General features: G+C 44.9%; 1 protein-coding gene across 3 annotated transcripts in view; it reads right to left on the bottom strand.

The window, feature by feature from the left end:
- The window catches only part of LOC123505448 (opsin, ultraviolet-sensitive-like), a 163,272-nt gene that overhangs the window by 113,359 nt on the left and 30,597 nt on the right, over window positions 1–19,316 (bottom strand). For all 3 annotated transcript variants that reach the window (XR_006675136.1, XR_006675137.1, XM_045256738.1), the window contains exon 9: window positions 18,305–18,498. Coding sequence is in view for 1 of the 3 variants with exons in the window: in XM_045256738.1 (XP_045112673.1) it covers window positions 18,305–18,498 (194 nt within the window). In the remaining 2 variants the exon portion in view is untranslated. The remainder of the gene's footprint in view (window positions 1–18,304; window positions 18,499–19,316) is intronic.

Genomic DNA, 19,316 nt, shown 5'->3' with positions numbered 1-19,316 from the left:
GAAGGGTTCTATTTGTAGGCTCCTGGAACGTCCTGAGCCTCTCAGAGGATCACCAACTGCCTCATCTATCGGATGAGCTCAGTAGGCTGAGGGTGGACATGGTGGGACTCTCTGAGACAAGGAGACCTGGCAGTGGTGAGACCAGTAACAAGGGTTTTACTTACTATTGGTCCAGCATGAACAATGGTCACCGTGTCAAGGGGGTAGCCATAGGCATCTCCAGCAGACTGTAGCCATCCATTGTAGAGGTTACTCTGGTTGATGAGCATATAATGTGACTAAGGCTGAAGCACACTCTAGGCTTCATGTCTGTTGTTACAGCATACGCTCCTACCGAGGTGTGTGAAACTGAAGAGAAGGAGACGTTCTACTCCAAACTCGACTCTGTATTGGACTAGTGTCCCTGTCGTGATACGCTTATTTTTTTGGGCGACTTCAATGCTGTCACTGACACTGAAAGAACTGGCTACGAGTTATATGTTGGTCCCCATGGATCTGGTACCAGGAACAACAACAGCTCTTTCCTTCTGAATCTTGCAAGCTCAAGAAGGTTGAGAATTGCAGGTTCTTGGTATCAGAGACCAGCACTGCACTGCTGGAGGGGTAGCGAAGATCGACCATATCCTTGTTAGTACTCGTTGGAGGATCCTTCAGAACTGCAGGGTTTTTCGGAGTGCCGAGTTCTTTACGACTGATCAAAGACTTGTTGCTACACTCAAGCTGCATGTCAAGTCCAGAAAGCCTCCAAGATGTGACCACACTGTGTTTCATCTTGAGAAACTGAAGGACTTGACATATGCCCAGGAGTATGTAGTGACAGTCTCCAATAAGTTTGGAGTGCTCAACACCATTGAAGACCTGGTAGAGCTATGAGATACCTTCAAACGTGAGACTCTTAAGGCTGCCAAGGAATGCGTTGGGGAGCACCCAAGGTTACGGAGTGGCTTCGCCTTGGTAGAGACGCTGGACAGTATTGAGGAGAGTTGCACTGCCAGACTTGCTGGGAACCACGACCAGTACAGGGCTCTGTCACATAGGACTAGAGCTCTCCTGAGAAGAGACTAAGAGAGGTATGTCAGGGGTCTCACTGAGGATGTAGAGTATCATTTAAATGCTAATGACCTCTGACCTGCCTATCGAGCCCTGAAGAAACTCCACTCCAAGTCTACATCTCAGGCAAGCGCTATTCGAACAGCAGTTGGTCGCCTTGTATCGGACAGATGGCTCGTTGGGCTGAGTACTTTGAGCAGCTGTTCATGGTGGATCCTCCAAGTGGACACCTCCAAACTGCGGGGTTACAGATGATGGATGCTGATCCACTCATTGACGAAACTGCACCCTCCATTGATGATGTCAAAGAGGCTGTAGCAAAGTTGAGGGGTGGAAAGGCAGCTGGCATCTTTAACATTAGTGTGAAGCTGCTCAAAGCTGGGGGTGAGGCCATAATCAGTGGGTTGCATGCTGTCTTGACTGCTGTATGGCATTTAGGTACCATTCCCCCAGACTGGAAAAAGGGATTGGTCATCCCTATCTGGAAGGGGAAAGGGAACCGTCAGGACTGCAACAACTACAGTGGTATAACACTGCTCAGCGTACCAGGCAAGGTGCTTGCCCATTTGCTGTTGATGCGTATCTGCAGTCACCTACTGAAACACCAGAGACCCGAACAGTCTGAGTTCACGCCCGGTAAGTCAACAACTGACCAGATCCTAGCGATTTGCATACTGGTGGAGTGCCGATGTGAGTTTCAATAGGGGATGCTTGCAACCTATGTTGATCTCAAGAAGGCGTTTGACTCAGTGCATCAAGAGACACTCTGGAATCTTCTGCGTCTCCGTGGGATTCCTGCAAGGATTATTGTTCTATTAAATGGCCTCTACTCCGGGACTGTGAGTGCTGTGAACTATGAACTGTGGAGGGGTCGTGTCCAGCTTCTTTCCTGTGAATACGGGAGTGAGGCAGGGATGCGGTGTCACCGAGCATCAGCTGGGTTGCCTCCTCCGTCCCAGACAAGCTTGACCTGTTCATGCAGTGGATGTCGCAGCAGATGAAGGAACAGTCGCAGCAGATGAAGGAACAGTCAAAGCAGACGAAGGAGCAATCACAGGAGATGAAGAAACAGTCACAGCAGCTGAGACAGGAGGTAAGGAAATAGTCCCAGCAGTTGGAACAGCTGTCATGGGAAATGGTACAGTTGTCGCAGATGAAAGAGAAGATGGAACAGCAGTTTTACCAGGTGGCAAGTGACATGCAGACAGTGCAGGACGAGAGTAAGCAGTATACTGACGTGAAAGTGTTAAAGAGGAAATGAAAGAGTACTGTGCCCATGCCCTGCAGGAACTGCGGGGGATCGTTGAGGAGCGGTGTGCATGTGCTAAGGAGAAACACTGGGAGGCTCCAATCAGTGCGATCCATTTCAAGGAGGAAGTAGTGAAAGACCCAGAGGACGCAGGGGGCACCAGTGAGGACTGTGTGCTCAATCCCGGAGCTTAGAGCTGGGGCCGCCTTTCTGCGCCCTCCTTCACCTCCCAGCAATGAGGTGGACTATAGGTGCAGTCGATCGCCACTTCCTTTTTCGAGGGCCAGTCATAAGTGGAGGAAGCCAGCGGAGTTCGACGGCAATGTGCCTTGGGAGGCTTACCAGGCCCAATTCGAGTTGTTGGCGACGTCCATGGGTGGAGCGAGCACTGCACTTAGTCACCTGTCTATGAGGTCAGGCAGTGGAGATCCTGACCCCTTGACGCCTGCTCATAAGGCATCTTACAGGTATGTGGTAGAGGCCTTGTAGCGTCGTTTTGGGTATCTCCAGTAAGCGGAGGTGCACAGGTCACACCTGAAGGTGCAGGTGAGAGGCCCATGTGAGCCTCTGACGTAGCTGGCACAGGTGGTGGAATCCTTGGTCCGCCAAGTATTCCCGACGGCACAGGAGGACATGGTGAGCCTCCTGGCAAGGGACTGCTTTGTAGACACGTCTGCAGATCTAAGTGAAGCAAGCGCAAACAAAGGACATTCTGGAGGTGCTTATCCGAGCTTCTGAGAAGGAAGCCTTCCTAAGGACCATTATCGACGCCTTAAGCTTGGTTCCGCCCAGTTATGAAGGAGGAACTGACGCCCTGCCCTGCCATGTGAAAGCTAGAAGGGCGACGACGGGCAAGACGAACCGCCGGCGGAAGGAGAGCCCTGGAGGGTTCAGAGGAGGCTGCTGGGGATGTGGCAAGTTGAGCCATAAGCGGGAGCAGTGTGGCCAGTCACGAAGATCATGCTCTCTGGAGGACACCAGCCGTATGCTCCTCAGGCCGTGCTGCTGGAGATGTGGCCAAACAGGACACCTCTCGAGGGACTGCCAGGATCCCAAAGGAATGGTGGAGGAGGAAAATGCAGCCGGGTTGAGCAGCGGGGCGAAACATCAGCTGGAGGCCATGCTGCCCCATCAGGAATAATCTACCGGTTGACAGCAGCACCTACAGCCGTTCATGTGGCAGGCATGGTCAATGGGCGCTTCGTTCAGCTAGTGGTGGATACGGGCTCCGAGAAGACAGTCATGAGAGCGGGCTTGGTGTATGTGAGTAGCATACCAGAAGCCACACAACAGCTGTGTAGCGTCACAGGTCAGTGTGTCACTATGTGGGGCCCCTTTATGGTGAGCATCGGCATGCGAAGCGTGCTAGAAAGGTTGCCAGTCTTCATCACTGCCTCAAAAGACCCTTGCCTGCTGGGGATTGACTTCCTCATGCATGTGGGAGCACGTTTGGACCACCGAGAGAGGCAGTTAAAAGTAAGTGGCCAGGAAGTTCCTTTGATCCTCGGAGGTGATGCTCAGTGTGAGAGGAGTGAACAACAGGGCGGAGTGTCTCACCAGAAACCAGCATCCGGACATCCTAGTGGTCAGACGTGTCTCTGATAAGTGGCGACGAGTCTCCCGTAAGTGGTGTGTGATCTGCTGGCTTCTTTACGTAGTGATGGCTTTCCCTGCTTTCCCTACGGCTGGTTGTGTTAGTTTTCCTATTCTCGAGGCCTTCGTTATGAAGGTCTCAGAGGTGGAGGCTGAGTTCCATTGAAGGATCTCGGAGGTGTGGGAAGAGTTTCGAGGCCGAATCTCTGACCTGCAGGCTGAGTTCTGCCAAGTGAATTCAGCTACTGAGGGAATGGCGGTTCCTGCAGTCTCCTTAACAAGTAATGAGACGAAGGGCCAGGAAGAGTGGCGAGTGGTGTCCTCAGGTGCAAAGAGGAGAAAGGTCCTCAGAGCGACACAGCGAGTGGAAACGGAAAATTCCTTCGCTGTGTTGGAGGGAGTGGAGGAGGAGAAAGAGGAGACGGGAAGCGACGAGGTGAGTAGGGTAGAGGGGTCTCTACCCGCAGGTAAGATACTACTAATCGGTGACAGTCAGGTGAGACATCTGGACGCGGCGTTTTGTGATAAGGACAGTTGGAGGAGGACGAGAGTGTGCCTACCGGAGGTAGGAATTGAGAGGGTAAGTGCTCAGCTAGACACGTGTTCGGCGAACGGGACCAAACCCATTGTTTTCTTCAGTGCGGGGGGAAATGACATTTGCAAGATAAGGAGTGAGGAGCTGTTTAGAAGATTTAGGGAGGTTTTGGCTAAAATTAGAAATAAGGATGCAACCCCTGTGGTATGCGGTGTGTTACCAAGGAGGGACTGGGAGGTGAATGGCTGTCCAGAGCTATTGCATTAAATTGCAGACATGCAGATCACTGCAGGAGCAATGGATGGGCATTCATCGATAACTGGGACCTCTTTTACAGCAAAGACACCTTGTATGCCAGGGATGGAGTGCATTTATCATGCCAAGGTGTTCGGGTTTTGGCTGGAACACTTGAAGGCGAGTTAAATGCACTCCAGCGCTCTTTTCGGTGGACAGGAGAGGGAAGGGGCATCGGTGATCTATAGGCAGGAAGGAATAGTCAAATCTAGAAAAGTAACCAGCTTAGTAAATGCGAAGAATAGTTTAAAAGTGTATTACACAAACTGTAAGAGTATTTTAAATAAGATAGATTTGCTGAGAGGAGCAGCTTGTGTTGAAAATTTTTTATATAATTGCTTTAACAGAAACCTGGTTAGATATGTCAGGGAGGGTATTTGATCAGGAAGTGAAAATTGATGGTAATACACTTTTTCATAAGCACAGGGAAAACAGAAGAGGGGAAGGAGTGGCCTTGTACGTCAAGGACACACTGCAATGTTGCATAAATAGCAGAATTAAGACAGACAGCAAAGCAGAGTCTATGAGTAGATATTAAGGAAGGGTCTCAATCAGTAGTAGCTAATGGGTTTAGTGTATAGGCCACCAAATGCTTCAGACCAAATAAACTCTTCCCTATGGGAGGAAATAAATAGAGCAGCCAGGTACAGTAAGATATGTGTGGTAGGGGATTTTAATTATAGGAATGTTGATTGGAGCTTGATGGTGGGTAAAAGGGAAGCAGATAAGTTCCTTAAGATCATACAGGATAATTTTTTAAAGCAAGTCATTTTAGAACCCCACACGGGGAAATATCCTAGATTTAATTCTGACAAACTGGGAGGAGGCAGGTACGCAGGTGGAAGTTGGTGGCCAGCTAGGTAACAGCGATCACACAAAGAAATACGGTATACATTGAAATGGCATGAAACTTTTAGAAAAAAACAAAACAAAAGAAAAGTCCCTGACTTCAGGAAGACTAATTTCGAGGGCTTAAGGGAGTATTTACAAATTGCTTGTCAGGGACAAGGCAGATTTAGTCAGGTAGAAGGAAGGAAGGAGCAGAGAACGGGGGGGAGGTGCGAAGTCGGAGTGGGATGGAGAGAGAATGAGGCGGAGAGGGAAGCTGGATTAGAATTCTTTTTTTTTTTTTTTTTAAGAGGCTAAAGACAGGAGATGAAGCTTTACAGTAAGGCCTATAGCGCCTGTAGGCACACTTCAATTTTTTTTTTTTTTTTTTTTTTCACCCAGGAGAACACACAGGAAATCCCAGATAGCGAAGTGGTATTTAGGGCAGAGGATAGTGAAAAGTTGACAGATATCCTTACGTAGGGAAGAGGGCCAGCCAAGGGCAAAAAAAAGAAAGTTAGAAAAAGGCCCACTTGAGCGCTGGCTCTCCAAAGACTTCAAAAAGTGCCAAAACCGTCAGCCAGAATTAGGGGAGCAAATGCCTCGATACCTCCCTCTTAAAAGAAGACAAGTTGTAGGAATTCGGAAATACAGATGCAGGAGGGAGTTCCAGAGTTTACCAGTGAAAGGGATGAATGATTGAGCGTACTGGTTAACTCTTGCATTAGAGAGTTGGACAGAATAGGGATGAGAGGAAGAAGAAAGCCTTGTGCAGCGTGGCCGCAGGAGGAGGGAGGCATGCAGTTAGCAAGATCAGTAGAACAGTTACCATGAAAATAGCGATAAAATATAGAAAGGGATGCAACATTTCGGCGGTGAGAAAGAGACTGAAGACAGTTAGTCAGAGGAGGGAGTTGATGAGACGAAGAGCTTTCGATTCCACCCTATCAAGCAAAGCTGTGTGACTGGAATTCCCCCAAACATGCGAAGAGTACTCCATACAGGGACGGATAAGGCCCTTATACAGAGTAAGCAGTTGGAGGGGTGAGAAAAACTGTCGGAGACGCCTCAGAACACCTAACTTCATAGAAGCTGTTTTAGCAAGAGATGAGATGTGAAGTTTCCAGTTAAGATTATGAGCAAAGGACAGACCGAGGATATTCATTGTGGAAGAGGGAGACAGTTGAGTGTCATTGAAGAAGAGGGGATAGTTGTCTGGAAGGTTGTGTCGAGTTGATAGATGGAGGAATTGAGTTTTGAGGCATTGAAAACTACTAGATTTTCTCTGCCCCAATCGGAAATCTTAGAAAGATCGGAAGTCAGGCGTTCCGTGGCGTCCCCGCGTGATCTGTTGATTTCCTGAAGGGTTGGACGTCTCTGAAAGAACGTGGAAAGATGTAGGGTGGTATCATCAGCGTAGGAGTGGATAGGGCAAGAAGTTTGGTTAAGAAGGTCATTAATGAATAATAGAAAGAGAGTGGGTGACAGGACAGAACCCTGAGGAACACCACTATTAATAGGTTTAGGAGAAGAACAGTAGCCGTCTACCACAGCAGCAATAGAGCGGTCGGAAAGGAAACTTGAGATAAAGTTGCAGAGAGAAGGATAGAAGCCGTAGAAGGGCAGTTTTGAAATCAAAGCTTTATGCCAGACTCTATCAAAAGCTTTTGATATGTCTAACGCAACAGCAAAAGTTTCACCAAAATCTCTAAAAGAGGATGACCAAGACTCAGTAAGGAAAGCCAGAAGATCACCAGTAGAACGATCTTGACGGAAGATTATGAAGTGACGGATGTTTGAGAATCTTCCTATTCAGGATAGATTAAAAAACTTTAGACAAGCAAGAGATTAAAGCTATAGGACGGTAGTTTGAGGGGATAGAACGGTCATCCTTTTTAGGAACAGGCTGAATGTAGGCGAACTTCCAGCAGGAAGGAAAGTTACAAGTCGATAGACAAAGTTGGAAGAGTTTGGCCAGGCAAGGTGCAAGCACAGAAGCACAGTTTTTGAGAACAATAGGAGGGACCCCATCAGGACCATAAGCCTTCCGAGGGTTTAGGCCAGCAAGGGCATGGAAAACATCATTACGAAGAATTTTGATTGTAGACATGAAATAGTCAGAGGGAGGAGAGAGGAGGACAAGCCCAGAATCGTCCAAGGTGGAGTTGTGAGCAAAGGTTTGAGAAAAGAGTTCAGCTTTAGAGACAGAAGAGATGGCAGTGGTGCCATCAGGATGAAATAAAGGAGGAAAGATGAAGAAGTGAAGTTATTTGAGATGTTTTTGGCTAGATGCCAGAAGTCACGAGGAGAGTTTGAGTTTGAAAGATTTTGACATTTCCTATTTATGAAAGAGTGTTTGGCAAGTTGAAGAACAGACTTGGCATGATTCCGGGCAGAGATATAAAGTGCATGAGATTCAGGAGATGGAAGGCTCAAGTACCTTTTGTGGGCAACCTCTCTATCATGTATAGCACGAGAACAGGCTGAGTTAAACCAAGGTTTAGAAGGTTTAGGTTGAGAAAAGAATGAGGAATGTACGCCTCCATGCCAGATACTAACACCTCTGTTATGCGTTCAGCACAAAGAGATGGGTCTCTGACACGGAAGCAATAATCATTCCAGGGAAAATCAGCATAATACCTCCTCAGGTCCCCCCAACTGGCAGAGGCAAAACGCCAGAGGCACCTTCGCTTTGGGGATCCTGCAGAGGATTGGAAAAATAGGACAAGATACAGAAATGAGATTGTGATCGGAGGAGCCCAACGGAGATGAAAGGGTGACAGCATAAGCAGAAGGGTTAGAGGTGAGGAAGAGATCAAGAATGTTGGGCGTGTCTCCAAGACGGTCAGGAATACGAGTAGGGTGTTGCACCAGTTGCTCTAGGTCATGGAGGATAGCAAAGTTGAAGGCTAGTTCACCAGGGTGGTCAGTGAAGGGAGAGGAAAGCCAAAGCTGGTGGTGAACATTGAAATCTCCAAGAATGGAAATCTCAGCGAAAGGGTAGAGGGACAGAATGTGCTCCACTTTAGAAGTTAAGTAGTCGAAGAAATTACTATAGTCAGAAGAGTTAGGGAGAGATAAACAGCACAGATGAATTTAGTTTGAGAGTGACTGTTAAGTCGTAGCCAGATGGTGGAAAATTCGGAAGACTCAAGAGCGTGGGCACGAGAGCAAGTTAAGTCGTTGCGTACATAGACGCAACATCCAGCTTTGGAATGAAAATGAGAATAGAGAAAGTAGGAGGGAACAGAGAAGGGCTACTGTCAGTTGCCTCAGACAGCTGTGTTTCGGTGAGGAAAAGAAGATGAGGTTTAGTAGAGGAGAGGTGGTGTTCCACAGATTGAAAATTAGATCTAAGACCGCGAATGTTGCAGAAGTTAATGTAGAAAAAGTTGAGGGAGGTGTCAAGGCATTTGTGGTCTTCAACAGGAGAGGTGTCCGACCTGGGGACATTTTGGTCCCTCCCAGAGGGGACTCTGAGGCGTTGTTTATTTTGGGTCCCATTTTTCTTTTAAATTTTGATTTGGAGTGAAGGGTGTATGTGTGGTAAGTGCATGTAGTTTTGTGTGAAGAAGGAGAGCTTTCTTTAGAGGGTAGGCTGTGACTACCCCCTTGAGTTGTGAGACACAAAGGGAAACATTCAACGAGATCACAACTAGCTTTAATGGAAGGTTCACAGCACCTCCTGAACTAGTGCTATTAGATCTCACTGGGAGTAAGTTATTGTTTCGGTAGGTGTCTACTACCTCCTCCATGTGTGTATAGGGAAGCGCTGTTCAGCTTCCGCCCATTAGTGGCGCAGGCAATTTTATTTATAGTGGTACCCATATTAGGCCCATATCACCGCCCAAGCTCATCTTGATTGTAACCACCTAGAACCTGGGTATCATGGTGATATGTAGGTAACTTTAAACCACTCGACAAATGGCAAAGTGTTTTAAGGCTGTACGTGGTGGGATTCGAACCTACGCGTGGAGAAATCCCAATTAGTTGAGGATTGATAAAATGTATACCGACTCCCTAAGTAATATACGTGACGGTCAGTTAGCCAACATTCCATATAGAACAATAAAATCACGAAACAACGACCCTAAGTGGATGACAGACAGATTAAAACGATGTATAGGGCAAAAATAGGAATATATTTAAGAGGCTAAAAGCAGAAGATGAGGCTTTAAGGCCACTATACCATGAATTAGTATGTAGAGTTAAGCGGTTAACGAGGAAATCTAAAAGTGAATATGAGTTGAGGATAGCCAACCAATCAAAGACGGACCCCAAGGAATTTTTTCAGCTATACAAGACGAAAAGTAGAGAAGAATTAGGTCCATTAACCCTTATGTTCCGGTGATTAAACTATTTTCCAGTATCCCATGACGGGTAAAAATGGTAAACCTAGAAATTGTCAGAAGACTGTTTGAATACTAATATTTATTTCCTCTTTGTTATTCTGAATACAATGATGTACTTTCTAGCTCGATGTGACCTCTGAAAGTTTAGTTATTGCCTTATCAAGGATTCCTCCTCCGCCCGCTGTGTGATCCGTCAAGCAGAAACAGCTCGGGGAGCGATGACACCGCGAAAACACACACACACACACACACACTCTCTCTCTCTCTCTCTCTCTCTCTCTCTCTCTCTCTCTCTCTCTCTCTCTCTCTCTCTCAGAAGAGTTGCCTTCTACCATTTTATTATAATCGAAGATAATGAAAAAATCAACATGAAAGAATGGTAATATTTTATTAACTTTGCTGAACAAATTTAGCGTATGTGTCCCTTCGCTCTTATCAGGGTGCTTTCGACACGGCGGGTCGCTGGGGTTGCCAAGTGTCGCCCTCAGAATGGGAGAATAGCTTAGTTACCCCTAAATATACATAGCTAGTGGCAATACTACGGGTGGAAAAAGAAGCTAGTACATCCACTCGCCATCTGACTCAAGAAACCGCGCATGGAGCTCAAACATGAGGCGCGAAAATTCTTGATTACGGGAACGATCGCCGTCGCTACGGACGCACTGATGCAATCGTTCATATACGATCGCCGGAATATAAGGGTTAAAGACAACAAATGTGGAAATGGCTAGTTCAGCGGAAGAGATTAGTAGAATTATGAACGAGTATTTTTTAACTATCTTCACCCAGGAGAACACACAGGAAATCCCAGATAGTTAACAGATATCTAGGTCAGAAGATAGTGAAAAGCTGACAGATATTCATATAACTAAGGTGATAGTAGAACAGGAGATAGATAAACTAAAGAAATTCAAGTCACCAGGACCTGATGAAGTATATCCAAGGGTTCTAAAGGAATGCAAGGAAGTCGTCAGCGAGCCTCTAGCGGTACATTAGGCCGGGAGCACACGAGCCACTCTGCAGCGCCACGGCGTAGCGGGGATGTGGTTTCCTATAGGTTTCCATTGTTTTGTGGCTTTCCCGCGCACACAAGCGTCTGTGGTCAGCGGATGTAGGGGGCTGTCGCTGATCCCCGCCACGGCGTGGCGCGTTTTGACCACAAAGACCTGCGCACACGAGCCACCCCACAAAGCCACATGCTGCCACTGTCAGTCAGTCTGTATTTGCTTGAGGACCGAGTGACATGTTTTTTTTTTTTTTTTTTTTTTTTATCTGCTACCATGAATACACTCGATGTTGATCGCTTTAGAATAGAAATTGAAGACAGACCAGCAATATGGGACGTACGCTGTGGTCTCGAAGGGGATGGGGCGTGGCGCAGAAAACGCGTCACGGCGAAGCGCCACGCCGTGGCGACCACAGAGTGGCTCGTGTGCTCCCAACACACCACGCCGAAGCGCCACGCCGTGGTCATTATTATTTGTAATATATATGAACGACTTGGATAGTGGAATTATTAGTGATATCAGTAAATTTGCGGACGACACAAAGATAGGTAGATTAATTAGGTCCGATTCGGATGCCAAGGCTTTGCAGGCTGAATTGGATAGGATGAAAGAATGGACAGATAGATGGTTAATGCACTTCAATATTAACAAGTGCAGGGTACTGAGCGTAGGTATAGATAATCCAAGCAATAGGTACATAATAGATATCATGGCACTAGGAAGTTCCAAGTATGAGAAAGATTTAGGAGTCATAGTTAGCTCTGATCTCGGTACAAGGAAGCAATGTATTGAGGCCAGAAATAAGGCGAATAGAGTATTAGGTTTCATTTTTAGAAGTGTCAAAAGCAGGAGTCCCGAAGTAATACTAAAATTATACTTGGCGGTGGTTAGGCCACATCTTGAATATGCGGTACAATTCTCTGGTCCCCACATTACAGGAAGGACATAGCTCTGTTGAAGTCGGTGCAAAGGAAGATGACTAAAAAGATACAGGGAATGAAGGATATTCACCATGAAGAGAGACTGAAAAAACTTAATCTGCATTCCTTAGAGAGACGTAGGTTAAGAGGAGACCTGATAGAAGTATTTAAGTGGTATAAGGGTTTTAACAGAGGGGACTGAATGTAGCTCTTAGGATCAGTAGCGGGGACAGAACCAGAAATAATGGGTTTACCTAAACTTGAAAAATTCAGGTTTAGGAAAGAACTGGGAAGAAACTGGTTTTCAAACAGAGTGGTTGATGATTGGAACGGTCTCAGTGGGCATGTAGTCAGGGGTGAGTCAATAGGGAACTTTAAAACAAGGTTAGATAAATTCATGGATGAGGAAGATAGATGGAATTAGGTAGATTAAGCACACTGGGACTGCCTCGTATAGGCCTGGCGGCCTCTTGCAGCTTCCCTCTTTTCTTATGTTCTTATGTTCTTATGATGAGAGCGACGCTGAGACCCGCCAGAACAGCGGGAGTGACGTCGAGGAAGCTGCAGTGGAGCACGCCAGTAACATCGTCATGCTCAAGAGGAACAGGAGAAAGCCGTGATGGCACGAAGATTGTCATGTAATATTTTTATGTTCATGTCTCTATTTCTTTTGTGCTGATGTTTTGTTTTGTTGCTGTGTGATAGCCGGGTCGGCTATCTTTGTGCTGGGGGGCAGTGTTACATAAGAGGTGTTTTAGTTAACCCCCAAACCCGGTGATAGGAACCTGTGAGTAGAGAATTGGGGTGAAGAAGGGATATTTCTTTCCCTTGCAACCAAAATTATTTACTTATCTTATGCAAGTTTCTTTAATTGTGTGTATCAGAGACTTATTAGCAATAAATAAAAATTCTGCCCATGTATTTTTTATATAAATGATGTATAATTTATGTTCTAAAGGGCGGGGAAGCATCAGTTGGCACTGTACAATGTGAGAGGAATTGTAAGTGTTTAGTCCCGACAAGTATATACCTAATTGTTGCAATTTATCCGTACTGGCGGGATAATACCCGCTCTTTGTATACAATTTGTATGTTATATATATGAACTAAAACAAACCTATAACAACTGCAATTCACTTAGGGAGCACGTGGCAGTTAAACTATTAGTGCTTAGATGTGTATCTCTGGAGGAAGACTGCCACACTAAGTTACACAATTGGGATTCGCACATATAAGCTCTCTCTCTCTCTCTCTCTCTTCTGTAGTGTGTCAGATAACCTTCCTCCCGAGTCTGTGTTAGGGAAAGCTGTGGTTCTACCTGTGCATTTGTGACTTTCCGAGTGACTGACTAACTGGGAATTGCGTGGCTGCTGGAATCTTGTTCTATATATATATATATATATATATATATATATATATATATATATATATATATATATATATATATATATATATATATATATATATATATATATATATATATATATATATATATATATATATATATATATATATATATATATATATATATAATGTGAAACTTAACTAATAAAAATAGCAAAGTTATTCTCTCTTACTTTCTTTCACCCCTTCTCTTCCCACCCACTTTTTCTTTAGCTAGCTTTCTATCCTTTCACCCCCCTTAAAAAAAAAAAAAATCACTTAGACGTCTTGTAGAAGGTTTCGTTTTCTCTAATCATTACTGCCTGTGGGATACCCTTAAGAGACTGGATACCGCTCAGGACTGAGTTTGGCGAATGAACCACGCAGGGAAGATAACCAAGGAAGTCTAGTCTTGTCATCTGAGTTAGAAAGACGTTAGCGACTACGGGAAGCTCATACAGCCTGAGTTGTGTACTCCGGTCCGCGCTGTCTACTAGCTTAGGGCGTCGCCAGAGACGAGTAAGGCGAGGGGACACGGCACACCACCAGGGGCTTCAACGGGAGCATTTCCTCGCTGACAGTCTACAGGAGGACTCAGGATACATCCTGTGGCGAGCATCCGTGTAGCTCACGCAGATGAGGTGTTGCATGTGCTCTCCCCGGCCTCCCCTGTCTTACCGCGTGTGTGCGGGACCGCAGTGAAGGGTGGAGGGAGAGTGACAAGACAGTATGATGTGATGTAGTGTGTGTGGTGTGGTGTGGTATAATATGGTGGTGGTGGTGATGTCGTGTGCTGTAGTATGGTATGGTGTAGTGTAAATGTTACTTTCTCGTATGGTCGGAGCGGTGGTAACCGGCCTGGCAGGTCCGGCGGGAAGCCCATGATATCTTGGTGTATGGGGTATGATGTAGTATTAACCAAGATTTTCTTTATTTTGTTAATAACACTACACTATTGCTCCCTTCACTGCCCTCGTCTCTGTGTGTGTAATTCACCTCGGTCGTCTGCTGGTCACCCAGCCAGTCTTCCCCATTACGGAGCGAGCTCAGAGCTCATAGACCGATCTTCGGGTAGGACTGAGACCACATAACACACTCCACACACCGGGAAAGCGAGGCCACAACCCCTCGAGTTACATCCCGTACCTATTTACTGCTAGGTGAACAGGGGCCACACATTAAGAGGCTTGCCCATTTGCCTCGCCGCTTACCGGTGTGTGTGTGTGTGTGTGTGTGTGTAATTCACTGTTTGATCTGCTGCAGTCTCTGACGAGACAGCCAGACGTTACCCTACGGAACGAGCTCAGAGCTCATTATATTGTGTGTGTGTGTGCGTGTGTAAGAAGGATTTGGGGTGCCGGCGGCAATACCGTGTTGTGTTTAGGCTTCACTCCCACAAACTACTAAAACTGACTGCCCTCAGTGCCCTGTGTGTGTGTGTGTGTGTGTGTGTGTGTGTGTGTGTGTGTGGCCGACGCCCGTGTAACAATTCCTGTCTTAGATGACCATATCTCGCTTCTGGAAGTTCAGAGTCAGATTAGAAGGATGAAGGTGGATAAAGCCTGTGGGCCAGATGGTGTCACGCCTGGCATCCTCACCCTGCTGCCTCCCGCTTGGCTCTTAACTCTGACAACATTGTTTAGTGCTGTATTTATGGCTGGTGTGTATCCTGCAGCCTGGATACGAGCTAAGGTTGTTACGATCTTTAAAAAAGGTAACAAGTTAGATCCTAATAATTATAGAGGCATAAGTATAATGAATTCCATTGCGAAGCTATATGACATGATCCTATCTCACAGACTTGACCAGTGGTTCCGGCCTTTCCGTGAACAGGCCGGAGCTCAACGTCACCGAGGGTGTATAGAACACATTGTCTCGCTGCGTATTCTCACTGATACGGCCCGCCGTAAGAAAAGAAGGTTGTTTGTAACTTTTGTCGATTTTAGCAAGGCTTATGACCTGGTGCCTCGAGATAAATTGTTTAATATTTTGGAACGTCTAGGCTGTGGCATGAAAATGCTTGCAGCCCTGGTGGCAATGTACAGTGTCACAGAGTCTGTCATTGGCGGAGCTGTTCTAACCTCTACACTCGGAGTGAGACAGGGCTCGCCCACCTCCTGTTTGCTTTTTATTATTTTCATGGATGAGTTAATTAGAATGATCAAGCAGAGGTGTTTACCAGACGGTTTTCTTGGCTGGCTCCATATTCTTGTACTCATGGATGACACTGTGCTTTTAGCCACCAGCAGAGTGGAAATGATAAACAAGGTTAAACTTTTACAGTCCTTTTGCAATAGTCATGGTATGTTAATTAATGAGGCCAAGACTAAATTTTTCGTTATCAACGGCGGGGAAGGAGACGCGGAGCCGCTACGTGTGAATGGCTTGGTTATAGACCATTGCTTCACGTATGTGTACCTGGGGTCGCTCTTCACCAGTGACGGCTCCGTGTCCTCAGCCATCAAGGTGCACGCGAAGACCAAGTTAACTCACGTTGTAAAATTTGTATCTTTTATTAAGAAAAATAATGATGTGCCATATGTTGTTAAGCGCAGAGTGTTTGACGCTGCACTTATGTCCGCGCTGTTGTATGGTTGTGAGTCGTGGTTGGGGGCTGATTTGAAACCGGTTACAAAATTGTATAATTGGGCTATTAAGCAACTTTTAGGAGTAAGGAAATCAACCCCAACGACGTCTGTTATGCCGAGGCAGGATATCCCTCACTCCCTGATCTGATTAGACTTAGGCAACAAAGGTTTTTTTAAAAAGATGGAGAGTGAGAGGCGTGGACAAGCTGACGACCCTCTAATGTATACAATAGATCTGGTCATGCGAGCAAATACAGTAACGAGCACTAAAATAAGAGAATTCCTTTCTACCGAAATGCCTACCTTGCAGGATCTCATGCGGAACGTACACGACCGCATCTCAGTTTCCATGGGTTCCCGATATGCAGCATACCGCACCATGAATCCAACATTTGCAGTACACAGTGTGTATAAGGAGCGCCACACGGTGAATGACTTGTTAAGAATATCTTTCACCCGTCTCCGTGTGTCAGGACATAGTTTGGCTATTGAGAGTGGTCGGTGGAATAGACGGGGACGCGGTCGATTGCCAGTAGAGGAACGCTTGTGTACCTGTGGTGCTATACAAACCGAACGTCATGTGATAGAGGACTGCAATATTTCCAGTAATGTGAGACAGATGTATGGTCTGAGCTGCATGGAAGCTCTATTTGATGGACATTATGATAATGAGAACTCATGTAAGATAATTAATGAAATCCTTAGTCGATACAAGTAATATGTACCTATATACATATGCTAACAATGTGGAGTTATATTAGAAAGATATTTGCAAAATGTATGTCACCGGTGTCGTGCTTTTATTTTTAAAGTTTTAGTAGATGTTAAGCTTTTAATGTTTCGCGTTTTGATATGTTATTCGTTTTAGTTCTGTAAATGTATCTATTAAACTTTGTTTTATTGCTTTTATATTACCGTTTGTGTGATATTATATCTCTTGTTTTTTTAGTTAGTTGTCTTTTAGCTTGCAGATGAAGTTTAATACTTCTATATAGTTTTGTATATGAAGATAAAAAACATTTGAGTATAACCTCTCTTTGTGTGTGTTTTAGCAGTAGCTTGATTCTAAGTTCAGTTTGCGATTTGTGGACTACAGTTTATACTTTCTTAGGGTATTTTTTTGTTTTGTTTTGAATAATGTATTGATCAACTATGATCTATATTATGAATAATTTTATAATAATTCCTACATGTAATGGCATACTGTGGTCAATAAACTATCTATCTATCTATCTATCTATCTGTGTGTGTGTGTGTGTGTGTGGCGCCGATAAAGTGAATTATTTTTTGTGTACAAATCAAAACTTCATCAACATGCTTGAACGTGTGTGTGTGTGTGTGTGTGTGTGTGTGTGTGTGTGTGTGTGTGTGTGTGTGTGTGTGTGTGTGTGTGTGTGTGTGTGCGCGCGCGCGCGCGCAAGGATGGGGGTGATATGATTACCGGATTTGTGTGCTTTGGTGAGGCAGTAAAAGATCACAGAGCTAAAGCACTTGAGAAAAGATGGTTAAAGACATTTTTATGAAATAAATAACATTCAATTTAAGGAGTTGTCTAAATACTATTGCCATCTTATTCTCAAACATGATACTGTAATGGATGGGTGTTTCTTTAATTAATTTAAACTCCTAAAAGATGTTCAACTTTCCTGAAATAATCTATTTTGTTCATATGTACTGTACCCCAATCCTCAATTAACTAAGTCATGTGTTTTTAGTTTAATGAAGGAGTTGCAGAGAGCTTGTGGTGATTTGAAAACCGAGTATCGAACTGTATTGAATTCTCGGCTTGCAAATCGTCGTCCGACGAAATAGCTGCCACTCTCCAAGAACTGTTTCCCTTAATGCAGGGTTTTGTTGGAAGTGAGGATTGAAGACTTGTCAGGATTTAATTTGATTACAGTTGCTCACAGTCTTCATATGATTAGTGTGTGGTAGACACTCCTTTCCTTCCTTCTACATAGCCAGGGACGTATCCACAGCCATTTTCTTTTCTGTTGACTCTTCCGGTACACCAAAAGAAGAGCAACCACCGCTTCAGCATCGTCACTGGAGGAAGATGTCTTGGTGGGTAGCTGTTTGTTTACATTCACTTCCCGCCAAGGCGCCAACTAGTCGATACTTTCCAATCGCTATGTGTGACGTTTTCCTACTACAAGGGCTCACTCGATACTTCTAGCGACTTGCAGTTTCAGTCGCAAATTGACACGTGTAAACCCGCCTTTATTTATTGTTAAACGTTTTAAGCGCCTAATGTCGAATAATTTCACGAGAATTTAGTAGAAGTTGCTGAGGTATTCAAGGGCATTTTATGATGATAGTTGAACAAAAGTTACACACCATCAGAAAGAGAGAAAAAAAAAAGTCTTTCCATGAAAAACCGGATTCATCTCAGCAGCATTTGGAAAGTACTTATGAAAACAAAACGTTTGAAAATAAAGATTTTTCGTTGAATCTGTTCTCATGCAATGAATTCATACTAATTTCTGAATAATTTTTTCCACTTACTTATAGCCTGGAAGTGACAAGCCGTAGACGTACGGATTGAGGCAAGCTGAGGCTTTGCAGAACACCGAGGGCATGGTTGATAGCAGAGGCGTAAGAACAGAGTTGCTGAAGGTCACAGACACGAGCACCACTAGGGCGTAAGGCGTCCATGATATTGCCCATAGTCCCACCAGCATGGCCACCCGCGTCCCAGTCTGAAGTAGAGAACAATCTCTATAAGTAATAGCTACAGGCCAAGTTTCAGCTATAGAATGGGCAATCGTGGTCTTCAGTAATCTAATGCACTGTGCTTACTAAGTCTTCTCTTCATCTAAAGTTATCCCTCAGCTCCCAAATAAAACCTAATAACTAGTAGTTTCCTAGTAGAAACGAAGACGTGTGTGCGCACACACACACACACACACACACACACACACACACACACACACACAGACGCGAGCGTATTCTCAACATTTATTTGTTCACCATCTCTCCGTAGCATTCATTCTTTTCATGTGGTAATGGAGTTACTTCTGCATTTCATGGATTCTCAATAGATCTTAATTTGAATTCAATAATGAAAACAAGACTGCAATAATCAAATAGTGGAGGTATTCCTGTACCAGCTCTTAACATTTTGCACTTTCTAATACTTTCAACAAGGATTCGTAGATATGGGATAATAGTGAGCCATTTATCAGTACATATTATCATAGAGAAGCTTCAGTGTAGCATATCATCTTGTGACAGGGCCATTTTTAGTCTTGGAGCTTCTTTGGGTCCCTCAACATCCTCCACTCCCAACATACAAATTTTGTGCTGTCATTCCGTATAGTTGATTACAATAATATTTCAAATTAAGTAGCTAATGGAGTTGAAAAAGAGAAAACATTGCTATCTTATCAGGCAACCTATAATTATCATTAAGTTTACATATTTATCCAACTACTTAAAGTTAAAAAAGGTTGCATGAGTCTTAGCTCCTATGAATCTGTGGGTCTTGATGGGACCCCCTAGGATTCATCCTTAGGGA

Source organism: Portunus trituberculatus, chromosome 18, assembly GCF_017591435.1.
Source record: "Portunus trituberculatus isolate SZX2019 chromosome 18, ASM1759143v1, whole genome shotgun sequence".
NCBI lineage: Eukaryota > Metazoa > Arthropoda > Malacostraca > Decapoda > Portunidae > Portunus > Portunus trituberculatus.
Note: the sequence above shows the minus strand (reverse complement) of the source record. Positions and strands in the feature narration are given on the sequence as shown.